At 34.8% G+C, this 17,835-nt stretch overlaps 1 protein-coding gene across 1 annotated transcript; it reads left to right on the top strand.

Annotated features, from left to right (window-relative positions):
- Positions 1-1,185: 1,185 nt before the first annotated feature.
- LOC111043284 (proclotting enzyme) lies at positions 1,186-12,875 on the top strand. Its single transcript, XM_039426673.1, has 7 exons — positions 1,186-1,341; positions 2,045-2,108; positions 3,373-3,537; positions 4,087-4,204; positions 6,355-6,539; positions 8,748-8,849; positions 11,105-12,875. Exons 2-7 carry the CDS (start codon positions 2,051-2,053, stop codon positions 11,479-11,481), a joined length of 1,005 nt encoding a protein of 334 aa, XP_039282607.1. The 5' UTR covers positions 1,186-1,341; positions 2,045-2,050; the 3' UTR covers positions 11,482-12,875.
- The last annotated feature ends 4,960 nt before the right edge of the window (positions 12,876-17,835 follow it).

Raw genomic sequence — 17,835 nt, 5'->3', positions numbered from 1 at the left:
ATTATATCTATGTGAAATACTACTTCACTTTTCTAAATCAGTGAATTTTTTAAAGTACATTATTACATCAAAAACATATTGCCCATAGACTGTCAATATGCCTAGCTGAAAAAAAATTTGTTTCACCCAGTCCCTCCTTTTTATGTTCATGATAATTCTCAGTGCTCTTTTCTGCTGAACTAATATTTTGTCCAAGTTTTTTTTCGATGTGCAGCCATATATACACAGGCCGTAAGCTATATTGGAATGAACCAATGCGTAGTAAATTGCTTTCAGAGCATTCAGCCCACACACATTGGTCATACGCCTAAGAGCAAACAGGCCTGGTGATATTTTCTTCAGCACATGATTGACATGCTTGTTCCAAGACAAATGTTCATCAATAACCAAACCTAGGAATTTTGTGCTAGTTGAATGCTCTAAAATGTTATCATCTAATATAATGTTTGGACTTGAAACAATTCTGCACTGCCTAGTTGAGAAAGGGACTACAACTGACTTATTGGGATTTAGGAGGAGATTTCAGCTGTTCAGAAATTTATTGATTGCTGTTAGACCCTGGGCTAATGATTTCTCCACATCCTGTACTGTCTTACCCGTAAAAATAATGTTGGCATCGTCCACATAAAGACAAACAGATGCCTGTCCTCGGATCACCTCAGGTAACCCCTTAATGAACTTTTTACTTTCCCTCAAGAAAGTACCAATAGACAATAATGACAAGGAAATAATTACAATATTCTTGATATAGCAATACTATAATGGAAGTCTCTATAAACAGTAAATTACAGAAAATAGTTACTTCATAGCACGTTTTTTGACTATCGTACAATAGTACAAACAAAAACTTGTAATAATAAGTAAAATTCTAGCATTACTATTAATAAATTATCATTACAATTTAAAAATATTCGAAAACTGAATGAATCATTTCAGGCACAATACTATTATACTATGGGCACGTTAAGTGTCAGTCCCGGCTGAAGTATGACAGTCGTAAGGCCCTTATGTATATTCAGGCAAGGAGGAACCTTCCCACCATCAAAAGACATACGAATTTACTTTTTATCTTTATTAAAATTTATGAATCATCGACATAAAAAAACTGTCAAATCTCTCTTAACTCACTCATCCAAGAATTGGATTGAGATGAGATTTTGATCAATTTCTCTATCACTTCATACGTCCACCAACAGTAATCGAAAATATATCAATAATTATCACTTGTTTCAGAGCTGCTTTTTATGTTGATTGCTCATTGTTCTTCGATATAAAGAAAAAACCAATCAAGGTTCTCTGTCATTTTTGAACTTTGCAAAGAGATACAGAGAAGCTGAAATTGTGAGTACATCCACTAACAAATAATTTATACAAATACAAAAACATTATTATAAGTAGGCTAACACTTATAAAAATTGCTCTACTCTAATAGAAAAATTAAGGTTTTAGTACTGATCTTGAGTTACCTAAAGAAATGTTGAAAATTCATTTCATGTGAGATTGTATGTCATGATATACTGATTCTCTGACTACTGTTCAGATATTCATGTTGAAATTCAATACATATCTTGATTTTTATTGGTTTTGATTTTCAACAAAGATTCAAGATAACTACAAAAATTAGTTTTGAGTTTTGAATTGGAATGTAAGAATAGAATGAGAATTCTTCTTGTAAAGGACTACCAACTATAATAATAATAAAATATACTTTTTATTCATGATTTGTTAATCTTGAGTACCTACTGTAATCAGTGGATCACTGGCATTAAAAAGGAATGATGACATCATCACACCATTGTTCCAATGTAGAACAGATGAAGTTATTTTTCGTTCAAGCATCTATTCAGTATCACACAGAACATTAATTTCATTGGAAAGAACATTAATTTATTGATGTTGATATCAATGAATTATCAAATAATGATTATTTCAATTGAGATTGAGCAAGATGATTAATGTTACTGGAAATCGGATAAAATAATAAAATACTGAATAATTGAAAAGCTTAGTGAGAAATGAATAATCTCTTATCATCAATTTCCAGAGAAAAATGAAGTTTCGCACCTACCTTTGTGCTGTAGGCCTACTTTCCATCACGTTTGTGAAAGGTAAATCAGATATATTATCAAAAATTCACATTCTATAATGATCATTATAATGTGTACCAAACACTCTTCTCTAACTGAATTCTAACATTGAAATCCAGAATGTATAGATAATAGGCTCTATTATCTTCCTCAACAATATTATACTCTTTGTTTCATGTATATTTTACAACTTTTGAGAATTTTAATGAAGCATAATTTTTTCATAGTGAGTTATTCTTATACGGTATCCAAACTAAAACTTTCTTAGTATGGATTCCTAATACAGTATAGCCTATATCAGTGAAAACTTATAGACTGTTTCATTCTATGCCTATATAATATAATACAACCTATAGCCTATAAATAGTTGTAGATTGCAAACACATTGCATCATGATTGTTGATTGTCAAATCAGTTGATATCAATATTCTCATTTGACAAACTAGATATCCAATCCTTATTGTAGATCTGCAGACAAATGTAGTTATTAATTGATAAACCATAAAAATATCGATTATTTTTTGACAACTTATCCTGACCAATATATTCAGACACAGTGAACTTGTATATTTTTATTCCACAAACTTTTTATCAACTGCTTGATCAGTACTTAACTCCGATTATTGATTGAATAATATCGATGTTCCTTCAAAATATTTCGCTGATTGACATATCATAGAGAAAAGATAGCATACGAAGATATCTCATGGTATAGGTCATTTATGTTCTCAATTTCAAGCCAATATCCTGTTAACTCTAGCCGACTCATGTCTATTTTTATTGCTTTGTTGGGGTGAGAGTGTAAGAGCGGCACATTATGAGAGACTACCAGCTTCACCAAAAGAGCTGCTAGGACTATCGGCTCGAGTTGACAGTGAAATTTGCGAAATAAACGCCCTATACGAAGGGATATCTCCTCATACTATTTTCCCTGTATGATAATATCCTAACCAATCAATCAAGATTCAGTTGATGTGGATATTTTCATTCGACAAACTGCTTGATCATTGGAGTCAACTGAAATTGATAATCCAATTTATGTACTTCTGACTGATTTTCTATTGTATTGATGTACCTTTTAATTTTTGATTCTTGATTGAAATTGATGTAATTCAGACTCATTTTCTATGAAATTATGTACCTTTGTTTGATTCTTGATTGAATCGATGTACTTCAAATCAATTTTCTTTTTAATTGAAGTACCTTTGTTCGATTATTGATCGAATTGATGTACTTCTGATCGATTCTTGATGGAATTGATGTTCCTTTGAACATTGATTGACAGCATTTCTCGACCCCACGACTCACAAGAATTGGAACCTAGTAAATCATGACAATTGCGGTATTCAAAACAACCATATCGAGCAGAGACAATTATTGGTCAGCTTTGTGCGAGATGCCAACATCGGAGAACATCCCTGGGTCGTCTCTGTTTACATTCAGAACCCCGGTAAGTTGGCAAAAATCCATGAAAAACAATATGTTTAAATATATGAACATAAAAATACTTCACTTCATCAGTATTGATAAAATCATTTAATTAGAATTCATGAAAAATCAAGTCAATTGGAGTTTTATTCCATTAACGGCCGTTTGCACAGTCGAAGCTCAAACTGAGTTCGATCAGTTGGTTGCTTAAACTCAAAATAAACTACCTACATTATAACGAACGAGACTTGATATGGATTCAAACCAGTTTGAAATGTAATTTAGTTTAAACTGACAGCATTAAATTAATTACAGTTTTCATTCAATACTTGTTTAATCTCAAATATGCTACAGATTTAAATCATAATCATGAGAATGTAATAATATGGAGCATCGTTATGGGTTTTTTTCAAATTTTTCAAGATTTCAGTTTGTCAAGTTTATTATTAGACAGTACAGGTTACCGTACCTGCAAGTATGGAATAATATTTTGCATATTATAATCACTTCTATCCAATGATGAAAGGATAAAATAGAAAGATACTCATGGAAGATTTATCTATTCCGTCAGCGGTTGACCATGTTATTAACCACACGATTTGCATGGGCGCAATCATCACAGATCGTCACGTGTTGTCTGCCTCCAGCTGTTTCAACAAGTTTGGATCCCAAAAGATTCCATATCTGTCGTGAGTTACAAACTATTCTTGTATCCCAATCACATTAAGTTACATCATAAAGAAACAATAGCGTAAGCATAAACTACTTATTAGCTTAATAAGTTATATTGTAATAATTAACTTTTTAGCGTAATAATAATACAGTATTATAATAATATAACCCCTGGTATTATTAATTATGTCAATCAAATCACATCAATTATTATGAGTAGGAGACCCCTTGTAAACTAATAGCATAAACTTATGCTATTGTTTCTCTATGATTACATTAAGTCGTATTTAGACACACTAAAGTCATATAAGGTGTATTAAGTCACATTCATATTCAATTCATGGATCATGCAACCTACGGAACAGAAATGTCTTCAAGTATTGCAGTAGTGGAGGAGGTGGTATTGCATTGAATAGCTATTTTTCAATAGTGTGAGAAATTTGGGGTTGACCTAAGGGTCCTTTTTAACTAATTTTCAATAAGGAACGGACTCACCGGTTTTATTTTAAGCATTCGTCCCCAGACAGCAATCCTCCGGTAGAGCATTAGGTAGTCTTCCGTCCGCCAGCCTTCTTTCACACGCGTATTCAATAAACCGTTTAATCACTTCGATTCTCCGCACACCTTTACGATTGTGAGTTCCGAGAAGTCTAGGAGAAGAGTGACTAGAACAGGCCGAGCTCCTTCTCAGTTGACGGGAGAGAGTCCCGTTACTCTGGCAGATAACGCCGTAAGTAATATTTCCCCAAAGTAATGGAGGTGGGGGTAAGCACCCTCAATTGTAAAAGAGAGAACTCTCAATGTAAGAGGACTAGATAATGAACATGGAGGTAGAGGAATAATTTGGAGAACACCTTCCCGAGAGAAAGTAAATAATAATAATTAAAAATATAACTTGACAAACATTTATAATATCACAATATTGGAATGAATCTTTATTATATTAAAGCTGCATGAACTGAAGTAATAGCAGGCTGGCATCTTATGTAATCGATATTGCTGCTCGCTACTATCAATTTGAGCTATGCCAGCCCGCTTATGAAATGTGATGTCACAATAGATAGAGAAATGGCAAAAATTTGAAATTCAAAAGTACTCTCTCAACATGTTCTCCTCGATTTAAAGTACATGCAAGTATCCCTAAACAAGGAAATGAACATCAAGGGAGGTCAAATATGATCTTAGAACTTCCTATTATGTTGTCAAAAAAAATGATGTTCTGATGGATATACAAATAAGAATAGATAGATATCCTCTATATTGAGCGAGCAATTTCTGTATCTGGTTATTTATTTATATTTATATCTGGATATTCATGTTCAACGGATCTCGAGAACGGCTCTAACGATTTTCACGGAATTTGGAGCATAGTAGGTTTATGATAGAAAAAATTCGATTGCACTGGGTTTCATACCTGGGAAAACTCGCTGAAGGACATGAAAAGGATAATTCATCCGTAGAAAAACAGATGATAATTATTTCGTCGTCTGTCGATGTGTGTGTGAAGATGTGTGTGCCTGTGTGGGAGATCAGCTGTGTAATCAATTAGCTTACCATATTTCGCGAGAAATCTAGAAATTTTAACTGACTCGATCAATATAATCTGATTTGTTGACATGAGATGGTATTTTTCAATTTTATTTATTGAAAACACACATAACAAGACAAAACAAAATTACAAAGAATTTGAAACAAATAAAACACAATAAAATGTTACAAATATAAAAAACAATGGGCTTTGTCGTTGGGTGTGTTGGAGAAGAGAAAAAAAGAGAGGAAGATACCTAGCCAACTATGGTTTCCCATGTAATAGGCTGGCAGCTATACAATCATCAGTATTCCTAATGAACAGGAAGCTCCAATTTTGAGCAGCAAGATTGTGAGGATGAAGTTCTGCGATTGGCCATCAGCTGTTGACCAATGACGGCTGAGCTCCACTGTCATTGGTCGAGGCTAGACACGCTCAAGTATTCCAAATATGGTCATCAAAACCGTTGAAGCTTTCTTTGCTTGAATCTTTTTTCGCTCCATTATGTTTCCACCCATAACATAGAAGCATGAAATTGCAAAGTTTGATTGAATTATCTCGAAGTTTCGATAAGAAAACGACGATATATCGAAAACAACCTATGATCCAGACTTGTATGATTTTCTTGTTGTGTTCTAGGGTAAGAGTGAGGGTTGGAGAATTGGACAAGGGTACCAATCCGGATTGTTCCAGCGACAACCATTGTGCTCCAAAGTATAATGAGTACGAAATAGCCAAAGTGACATACCACTCTGGCAACGGGTATGCCGAGGATGGCATGAATATAGCGCTGCTCACAACTGACCGTCAAATGGAGTTCAACAGTGAGTTGAACAAAACTCGTACAAGAATCGAACAAAAATTGAAAAAAATCTGACGATGATATCATGATAATCATGCTTCTCATGTTTACACTTTCTTGATTGAAGACTACTTCTATCCTGATTTCAAATTATGATCATACAATATCTTCCTATGTCGATTTATTCTTAATCTAACAAAAATAGAAAAATCTGACGATGATATTATGATAATCATGCTTCTCATGTTTACACATTGTTGACTGAAGACTACTTCTATCATAAGAAGCCCTGATTTTAAATTATGATCATACAATATTTCTTCTTTAGTTTACAAATTGCTGACTTCAGGCAACTTTCATCGAATGAAGCCCTGATCTCTGATGAAGATCATGCCATTGCTTCTTATGAGAGAGTATGCACTCTATACACATTGGTTACATGGTGACTGTAGACTACTTCTGTCAAAGTTAGCCCTGATTTTGAAAAATATAATACAATTGCTTTTCATGAGACTTCTCACATTCTTGACTACATACTTCTTCTATAGCTCTATTTTTCTAATTTATATCATACCATTGCTTCTTATGAGAGCGTTTACAAATTGTTGACTGCAGAATACTTCTTTCAAATGAAGAACTACTTTCTAATAAAAATAGAACCAATTCTTCTCATGAGAGATATCACACAGATTGGTGACTGCAGAATCCTTCTATCAAAAGCCCTACTTTTTTTAATGAAGATACTATTGCTTCTTATGAGAGAGTTCACACATTTCAGCCTGCAGATTACTTTCATCAAATGTGGCCCTGCTTTTTAATGAAGACCATAATCATTGTTCTTCATGAGCATGTATTATTCTGGTGACTGCAAACCACTTCTATCAAATGAAGCTCTACTTTCTAATGACGATCATACCACTATTCTGTAAGAGAGAGAGAGAGCTTGATCATTGGTGACTGCATATTATTACCATAGAGAAACAATAGCATAAGTAGATATCCCATGGTATTGGGCGTTTATGTCACAAGTTTTACTATTATCTCAAGCAGATTACTGTTAATTATTGTCGAATTTTACTATTTTGTTGGGGTGAGAGTGTATGAACGGCATAATATGAGAGACTACCAGTGTCACACAGCTTCAAGGGAAAGAATTACATGAACTATGTGCTTGAGATAACAGTAAGAGTTGACATGAACGCCCTACCATGGGATATCCACTTATGCTATTGTTTCTCTATGATATTACTTTCATCAAAATGAAGCCCTGATTCCTGATTAAGATCATACCATTGTTCTAAAAGGGAGATTCCACATATTGGTGACTGAAGATAACACTCATGAAATGAAGCCCTGCTTTCTAATGAAGATGATAACATTTTTATGAGAGATTACACACATTTGTTACTGTAGACTACTTTTATCAAATGGAGGCCTGATTCCTAATTTCTAATGAATATCATATAATTGCTCCCTATGAAAGAGTTGGTGACTGCAGACTAGAATGTTGAGGCAACTAACGAAAACTCCAATATCCAATTTCGCCTTGTTTATCAACAAATTAGGGTTTGTGAACACAGAGAGCGGTCAGCCATTCCGATTTCTGCACTCCTCGTTCTTTCAATAGAAAACTACAAACGTTCTAGTATGATTTTTTAATTGAAGAAAAATTGAGAAAAACAAGGTAGGCTACTGTCAGACAGAGGGCAAAGGTGTCAGGCAGAGGATAAGTGTCACTTACTTAGCCTGATATCCAATCAACTTCATTTTCGATTAATTATGTTCTCAAGAACGCAGAACTCGGAACGCCTAATCGCTCTCTGTGTGCTCACACCCTAACTGTTCAACTCAACAGAGGAATATGACCATTATCGAATTTTCTCTTACTCAAGCGCTCTCACTTTTGTAGTCTGCCAATGGGTAAACTTTCTGCTGAGAACCAATGGTAATATTTTTCTGTAAGGCTAGAGAAACTCCCAGTTACAATTATTGCAATTATATTACAATTATATAGAGTCATGTGAGAGGCCCTGAAATTGATCAGAGGTGCAATCTGAAAGCTCTGATATCAGATTTTGTTGATAGAGTTTTTTCAATATGATTATTTATTTCTTTCACATAATTACTGTCCTGTACATCATTCATTGGATGAATCTTATAAATAGAAAAAGATGAATTTATGATTACTTTTCAAGTTTCTCCACTTGATTTTCCTTCTCAATTATTATAGATTATGTGGCGCCGATTTGTTTGGAGCACGGTGATCTGATGGAAGCCGACTATGGAGGACAACTCGGCATCAAACTGAGTGGTTGGGGCAAGAATACTGATTGTAAGTTATAGAGAAACAAAAACTATATCTTCCCTTATCTTTGGTAATACCAAATCAGAATCTTCTTAACATCATTTTCAAGAGAGTAACACGAAATTGAATTATTGCAAAGCTGTCAGTTGTCGTCTGTGAACTTTTAATCGTGAACATGTTGAATAATTATTTTAATTTTTCCTATGTATTCGTTAACCTCAGTGATAATCGAGATGATGATCATTCATGAAGAAACTCGTGAAGTATGAGAATTATTCTCCAGAATAGGCTTCCAAAACTTATAATATTATGTATGAATGTGAGTTGGAAATTTGTTGAGTGGAATGAATTTACATTATCTCTGAAGCTGAATATAATCTGTCTATAATATTTTCTAATATATTTTGATACCTTAGGATGAATAGTTGTGATGAATCTCCACCTCACATGTGTGGTATAAGCATAAGCTGGCCACTAACCAACGTTCCAAATGTCTAATAAGTCTTTACAGTCGTAAACCTGTGGCTTTATTACCAGGCTCGAATCTCAGGTAGAGAAATTCGGGAATTTGGGTGATTCAGGTTTTTAAACCTGTGACTGTAGCCGAGAGACTGCAGTCTACAAAGTGTCTCACTGAAGGTGTAACATGGAATTTGCAACAAAAAATGACCAATAAAATTATGTCATATCGACCTCAGTCTTCGAGATATATCGATTTTTCGATATTTATTAAAAACGTCAAAAACTAGAAAACTGTCAGTGAAAATCTAATTCCCAGGGAATGGTTGGGAACAAAAATAAATTCCCAATGAGATTAATGTAATTGGATTCTTTGTTTGAGGTTTCTGAGCTTCTTATGAGCGTTCAAACTGATTAAAATTTATTTTTGAACTCGACGAATTAATCTTTTTCAACTTCATAAAAAGTCCAAAAACGTCAAACAAAGAACAAATTGAATGAATATTATTGGACATTTCTTCCTCTTCTCACCCTTATCCAAAGGCTAGTTTCACACTCATTCGGTTCATTTCGTTTTCTGCAAATTCCGATAAGTGTGAAACGGTAATTTGGTTAGAATTCGGTACCGAATAGAAACGCATAGAACCGAACGCCCACTCGACTCTAAGAAATTCCATCAGGATTCAATTCGTTGCTAGCGAGAAGATACTTTCACACACTTTCGGTTCGGTTCGGTTCGTTTCGTTTTCAGTTCGTTCTTGGCAAATTCCGATGTGTGAAACGATGATTCAGTTTGAATTCGGTACCGAATAGCAACCGCATAGCACCGATTCGTTGCTAGGGGAACAGGGAGAAACAAAGTCTTTTACACACGCTTGCCTTTTTTGTTTTTCTTTTAACCTGATATCTTGATTATCTGTTTCAAAATTTTCCAAGTAAACATCATATGGTCAATTCATTTCTGTTAGATCACAGGAACATTTTTTTCTCAATGAGTAGTTTGCTAAAAAATATGAAAGATATAAATTAAAACTCAGGGGAGAATTTTTATTTTATTTTATTTTTTTCCAAGAATATTACATGATTTCATCAATGAAGAGAAGAGATGAAGTTTATATACCATGTGTCAAAACAAGGAACAAATTTTCAATTCAAAAAGTAATCTCTTTGAACATCCGAAATCAACATAATCAAAAAGAAACTATTCAAATAATTCACAATTTTTAATTAACTTTAAAATTTTGTTGTTCAAGAAATAACAACTCACATTTTAACACCAGCTGTTATATTTAAATATACCAGCATGAACTGTGAAAATCCAAACACAGCTGTGTTTGAGAAGAAAATACCTAATTAGAACCGTACGAATCAAAACCTGACATGTATGAAAGCCTCATTCGCTTTCGGTAATGAACCGAACCGAACCGAAAACGAACCAAACCGAATGAAACCGAATGCGTGTGAAGCTAGCCTTCGATTGATATATTTCTAGTTACCGACGTTTTTCCAAAAATATTGAAAAAATGATGTATCTCGAAACTGCAGTCGATAGAAGAAAGTTTTACTGAACATTTTTTGTTGCAAATCTCATGTAGATTCTATGGTTCGCTGGTGTTACACCTTTCGTGGAACACCATGCATACTGCAGTTTTTCGTCCACAGACCTGCGTTGTTGCCGAAGGTCTTCGACCCCACTGAAACTTATTAGACATGTCAAACGTTACGTTAGTGACCAGCCTAAGGAAGACAATAAATTCGTGTTCATGATACTAGGCTATATTGAAATAAGAAACTCATATTATGAATAATTCTCAATGCCACAGCCGGTGTTGAGGAGAAAAAGCTGAAGCAGGCTCGAGTCCTGGTGTTAACCGAGGAGGAGAACACGCAGGTCTACGACCAACTGCCCCGCTCGTTCGGACGACAGGCGAACCGCGAGTCCAGTTTCTGTGTGGGACAGACAGGCGGCGAGTCACGACACGACACCGACATCGGAGGGCCTTTCATGATTGAGAGGGCTGTGGGTTCGGACCTTGCTCGGATGTATCTGGTGGGCATTCTCTCTTTTTCGACCGACTCTGTATACCTGCCTCAACATGGTGTTCCCGATGTCTACATCAAGGTCAAGTATTTCCTGCAGTGGATCCTCGACCAGATCGATCCTGATTTGTTGCCCACTGATCTTCCTCACACCTCTTGAATAACCTGAAATATCACTGTTGAATATTGCTGTTGAATATTACGGTTGAATATCACTGTTGAATATACTGTCAAATATTACTGTTTAATATCACTGTTCAATATCACTGTTCAATATCACTGTTGAATATGACTATTGAATATCACTGTTGGGGCCGTTTGCACAGTCAAAGCTGAAACTCGATTCAATCAGCTGATGGCTTGAATCAAAATGAAACACATTATAACAAATTAGACTTGATACGGATTTAATCCAGTTTAAAATGAAATTTAGTTTAAACTGTCACTGTGTAAACGGCCCTAAGTATCATAATAACGTAAACTATTACAGTTTTTAAATATCACTGATAGTATCATAATAACGTGAAATATTACTGTTGAATATTACTGTTGGATATTACTGTTGAATATCACTATAGAATATTGCTGTTGAATATTACTGTTGAATATCACTGTTTGAAAGTTTGTAAAGTATTACTGTATTAAACTTTTTCAGGTATCACTGTTTTAAAAGTTTGTGAGAAGAGCAATTTTGGTCTGAGCTTGCTGCTCTCTCACCGTAATAACTACAATTATAATGTCCCGGTTGCACAAAGGCCGGTTGAATTTTTGAAAAGGCTTGGAGAAGGCTTTTTTGGACGGTCGGCTCCTCTGATTGGTTCTCTTGGAATTTGATCACGATTAAAATTCAACCGGCTCTTGTGCAACCGTCACAAGAAGAGCAGTTTTGGGCTAAGCCTGCAGTAATATTTATAAAAGCCAATGAAGCTTAATATTTTATAAAGAAGCTATAATATAGCATTAGCTATGGCCTTAAGCTGTAATATTTATAAAGCCAGTGATATTTTCAAGCAAACAGTAATATTTATAAAATTTGAAAGAAGAGCAGTTTTGGGCTAAGCCTGGTGCTCTCTCTCGGTGATAACTACATCATGATTTGTGGTTGCATAAATAATGAATGGAGAAACTCACCCCAATAAAAAGTAATTCTGTTCTATCACAATTATTTAATAGAATGTGATTGAAATCAACGTATGGACGTCATTATTTTGGTGATAAAGTTTAATTGTGGATTGATAATATTATTGCTTTTAGTTCATTGCTATTGAATAGTAAAATGTGATACATTTTTCTGTAATGTTTTGATTTTGTATTCTGCTGCTTTTCAATGTAGCCTATAATTATTTGATGTATACCGATGTGAACAATAAAACTTAATTTGATTTGATTTAAATACGTTTAGCCTGTTATGCTTTCTCATATAAGTAATATTATACTTACTCCATACTTATTATGTTTTGTGATTGTATAAATGAATAGATAAATTGAATAAAAACACAAATATGTTGTCAAATTCTACACTGTTTTATTCAGTACACGACCAAGATACGCCCAAAATAAGCGTTTTCTCAGCTTTTCTGCGTTTCCTCACCTTTTTCAATAATTGATGGAAATTTATTAAAAAAATCCAGTACACAGGTTTAGCTGAGGTGGAAGAATTTTGTTCGCCAAAGATACGCCAATATAGTAACAGGTGTTTTTCGAGATCAAATTGACGTAATACGTTCAAATTCAGTACAGAGGTTCCGCTGAGGTCTACATGCAGGCGAGTGAAGCGAGCCCGCTGATCTCATTTTTGGACAATCCAGTCGGGGGTCCAGAATTCGGTACAGAGGTTCCGCTGAGGTCTACATGCAGGCGAGCGAAGAGAGCCCGCTGATCTCATTTTTGGATGATCCAGTCGGGGGTCCAGGGGGCGGAGCCCCCTGGCTAGACGGATATGGGAGCGGAGCGAGCCTGACGGCTAGTATCTTACAAATGTGCCGCCAGATTTGAAACTAAAAATGGCCACTCGATAATGATCATTGGTGTACTGACCTCTAGAGCAATATAGAATAATAATTATCCTATATTTTTCGCGATTATTTGGATTTGAGAATCTCAATCAATTTCTCGATTCGCTCATACTCATATTACAATTATTGGAACTCCAAGATAAATTATAATTTCAAATGTTTCGGAACTGTGTTCTATGTTGATTGCTCATTATTTTGTTGAAGTCATGGGGAAAATTCAATTCTATTTCCCAGTGATTTACAGCGTTGACAAGAGCTGCATTTAATTTAGTGAAAGTACGGATAACAATGTTTATTCTGAAGTGCTTCGTTCTTTTGAATACATTTTGAGGAAATCTTATACTCTCTTGAGGAATGATATAGTAACAGATATTGTATGGAGAAAATAGATTGTTTGTGATATACATACGAAATTAGATTACTCAGAATGGGCCATTCCCCATGTCATTGTTATTCACAGTTATTATTCTGGAATTAGTTGATCAAAGATTTACAATTTATCAGAATACTTTCTATAAGTGTGTGGAATGTTACAGTTGATCATATATCAATATCGAACAATTAATATGAATATATCCTTCTAGTCGTGACCCTGGGTCCCAGGGACCCAGGAATTTTTTGTTTTAGTTATAATTTTGCTATCGTTCGTTTTACTGTCTATTGTGACCCATGTAAATTCATGTCAGTAGACACTTAAACTTGATGAGGAGTGTTAGTGCTCTGTGACTCGTTGTTTTCGTGAAATGAGTCTTCTGTGTCCCAGGGACCCAAGGGTCACGACTAACGTAGCTTTTTTCATTTTGCTCAAATGTACATTTTTATTCAATAGTGATTCGATTCAAGCAGTAAATATGTACATTTTGAACAGAGACTTCAAAGAATGTGCAAATTGACTTTTAGATCTCTATTTCAATGGTATTAGTGATGCTTAAAATAAATTCATAGTTCAAGATGAGAATACTGACCCTAAGTAGGATGATAGTGAAGCCAATGAGATTCATGTGACCCCAGGGATACTAAACCTCCCCTAAAAGTGAACTTTATATATTTTCCATGTTTCTAGTAGTGGTTCATGTAGGTTTTGGGATTTATAATAGTATTCATCACTGTAATTTCATAAGTTTTGCAAAGATTGTGCAACATGAACTTGAGGGTATGGTAAAAACTACCCTAAGAGCGACCTTCCTATTTTTTTCCCAGCTCTTTAGTAGTATTGCATGTAAGATCCATCATAGTAATCGTCACTATAATTTTTTGTTCACTTCATATAAAATAATAACCAAACGTTACTTTTCACTACCCTAAAAATGCAAGTTTTTTACCCTTGGACATATTAGAATCATAGAATGCCATTATATCTTAAAATATTATATTGCAATATGCAATATGAAAGAAATGAGTCACTGGAACCCAGGGTCACGACTAACGTTAGAAAAAAAATCTGGTGTGGTACACTCGCACAACTTTCCTTGCTCATTGAACTATAAGCCTCATTCTTAAACGAGAATGATTTAGGGGAATAACAAAATGACGATTGGCGGCAACATATTTGAAACTACGATCAGACTTCTGTATATGTGTATAGTTGTTTTCAGAGTACTTTTTCCTTTGTGTAAATTGTGAAATTCGATATTTTTCAAAAGTCGTCAAAACAGCTGTTCTACAGATGAAATATCTCGACTATAATTATGTTCTTCTTATGAACTGCTCTACCTACCTACCTCATGAACGAGTTGGAGGCAACAAAGTCCATTTCTCAAGGATGGGGTGGACCCCCCATTAGTTTCTCAGAAAGGAGACTCATTCCAGTTGATAGAGCCGATAAATAACTATACAGGGTATGAATTTGAAAAAAATCGGTCAAGTCATTTTTGAGAAAATCGTGAAACACATGTTTTTTTAGTGATTATCCGCCATTTTTCTCAATAATATTACAGAGCTCCTGAAATTTTCCCAGAAATGAGACTTATGTCAGTTGATAGGGCTAATAAATAGCTATCCATGGTATAAATTTGAAGTAAATCGTTAAAGCCGTTTCCGAGAAAACCGTAAAAAACATGGTTTTTTAGTGATTATCTGCCATTTTTCTCAATAATATTACGGAGCTCCTGAAATTTTCCCAGAAATATGACTCATGTCAATTGATAGGGCTTATGAATAGCTATCCATGGTATAAATTTTAAGAAAATCGTTCGAGCCGTTTTCGAGAAAACCGTGAAAAACATGGTTTTTTAGTGATTATCCGCCATTTTTCTCAATAATATTACGGAGCTCCTGAAATTTTCCCAGAAATGAGACTCATGTCAGTTGATAGGGCTAATAAATAGCTATCCATGGTATGAATTTGAAGTAAATCGTTAAAGCCGTTTCCGAGAAAACCGTAAAAACATGGTTTTTTAGTGATTATCCGCTATTTTTTCCGCCATCTTGAATTGAATTTTATTGAATTTATTGAACTTATTGTCGGGTCCTCATGGTATAAGGACCTTAAGTTTAAAATTTCAAGTCAATCGGTCAATTAGGAATGGAGTTATCGTGTTCACAGACATACACACACACACATACACACACACACACACACACATACACACACACACATACACACACACAGACCAATACCCAAAAATCATGTTTTTGGACTCAGGGGACCTTGAAACGTATAGAAAACTTGAAATTGGGGTACCTTAATTTTTTTTTGGAAAGCAATACTTTCCTTACCTATGGTAATAGGACAAGGAAAGTAAAAATAGGGTCACGACTAGAAGGTTAACAATACTAGCAAATTGAGAGCTCCCAAATTTTGATAATTAGTATTGGATTAGTATTAAATTTGAATGATCTATTGACCGTTTTTACACTCAGCGTACAGATTGTCGGCCGACACTAAAAATATTGTCATTTGATTGACTAGCTCTCGCCAATAGCAGATCTTCAGCCAATCAGAGAACAATAATTTTGAGTGTCAGCCGACAATTGGTAGGTATGAGTGAAAACGGTCCTTATGGAATTATTCTCATAGTAGTTTTTGAACAGAAAATTCTTTCTGAATTGGGAAAAGCTATGAATTAGCATATGATCAAATGTTCCTCCTACCAATTCAATCAACATGCGAAAGTGATGTATAATATATCCTTGTTTTATATAATATTGTTATGTTCACATATTCCAGAAGAACTTTTCTGTATGAAGATACTTGTGAGTGGGGAGGAATTCCATTTTATAATAAACATTTTCATGAGAAATGAAGGTTATCATTGAACTTTAGGCTGTTCTTTTCATCCATTTGGTAGGATGTGGTGAGTAGAGATACTGTAATTGGAATCCAAGTGATCATTTGCATTTTATAATACAATAATTAGTATTAGAGGTCCACGAAAATCTGTAAATCTTTTTCTCAGTTTGTAGTATTGCACTTACTGAATTGATGAGAGAAAATCAAACAGAAGACGTTTTGGGCGATTGTCTGTTTTCCTTGCTGATAATTTTCATCTCCAAGTTCTCAATAATTAAATAATTTGATCAATCATTTATCTTCAAACAATTCATTCATCTCATACATATTCAATTTTCATGTTCGCAGTTCACCAGATATTGATAATGGTTTACCAAACGGAACAAATCTCTCACTCGAAATCTTTCATAAATGAGTGATTGAATAGAAACGACTTGATATTGTCAAGACAACTCATTCTTTGAATCCTTATGAGATACTAGATCTGGCTACTACACCCTCATCAATCTCTTGTAAACTGGAAGTTTGAACATTGCATAGCAGAATATTTAGCCCTACTTAAAGCCATACGTTTCTGTCGCCAATAACGTCGAGCTCTGTCATTGGCCGAGCATTCTTATTAATTGACGTGTCTAGTCTCGGATAGTAACAGAGCTCAACGTTTCTTGGTCAACAGCTATTGGCCGATCGTAGGGCTTTACAAACACTGTAACTCTGCTGCTAAATGCTTGAACTTTCAGTTTATTAGAGATTGATAAAAGTGTGACAGCTGAGACTAGTATCTAAAATATTGCTCCAATGGATAGTGGAGAATGTGATAATGTGTTAGCTACTGAATAAAAATGGTAATAGTTATTTGTACAACTAGTGCGCAAAGTGACAGTTTGCTGCATCGAAAGAAACGTTTACGCCCGAGCCGTAGGCGAGGGCGGAATGGTTTCTTGAGTGCAGCAAACGAACTTTGCGCACGTATTTCACATTAAATTTTTCCTACAGTTACCATTGAACATGAAAAGTGGGTAATTATGGGTAAAATTGCCTGAATAATGTAGTAGTGTTTGAATGGCGGGGGGCAGCTGTGTGGTGTGTGCTGTGGTGGCACTGTGCTGTCGTTGTCCTTGGTTATAATATCTACTTAATAATTAGCGCGTTGTGCTTCGTTGCACCTCTGCTCACTATAGCAGCCCACTCACTGTTACCAACTTAATTTTGATTTTGCTGCACTGGTGCTCCATATAACCTACTAACTATTTTGCGTTGTCATGCT

This window comes from Nilaparvata lugens, chromosome 4 (genome assembly GCF_014356525.2).
Source record: "Nilaparvata lugens isolate BPH chromosome 4, ASM1435652v1, whole genome shotgun sequence".
NCBI lineage: Eukaryota > Metazoa > Arthropoda > Insecta > Hemiptera > Delphacidae > Nilaparvata > Nilaparvata lugens.
This window is presented reverse-complemented; position numbering and strand designations above follow the sequence as displayed.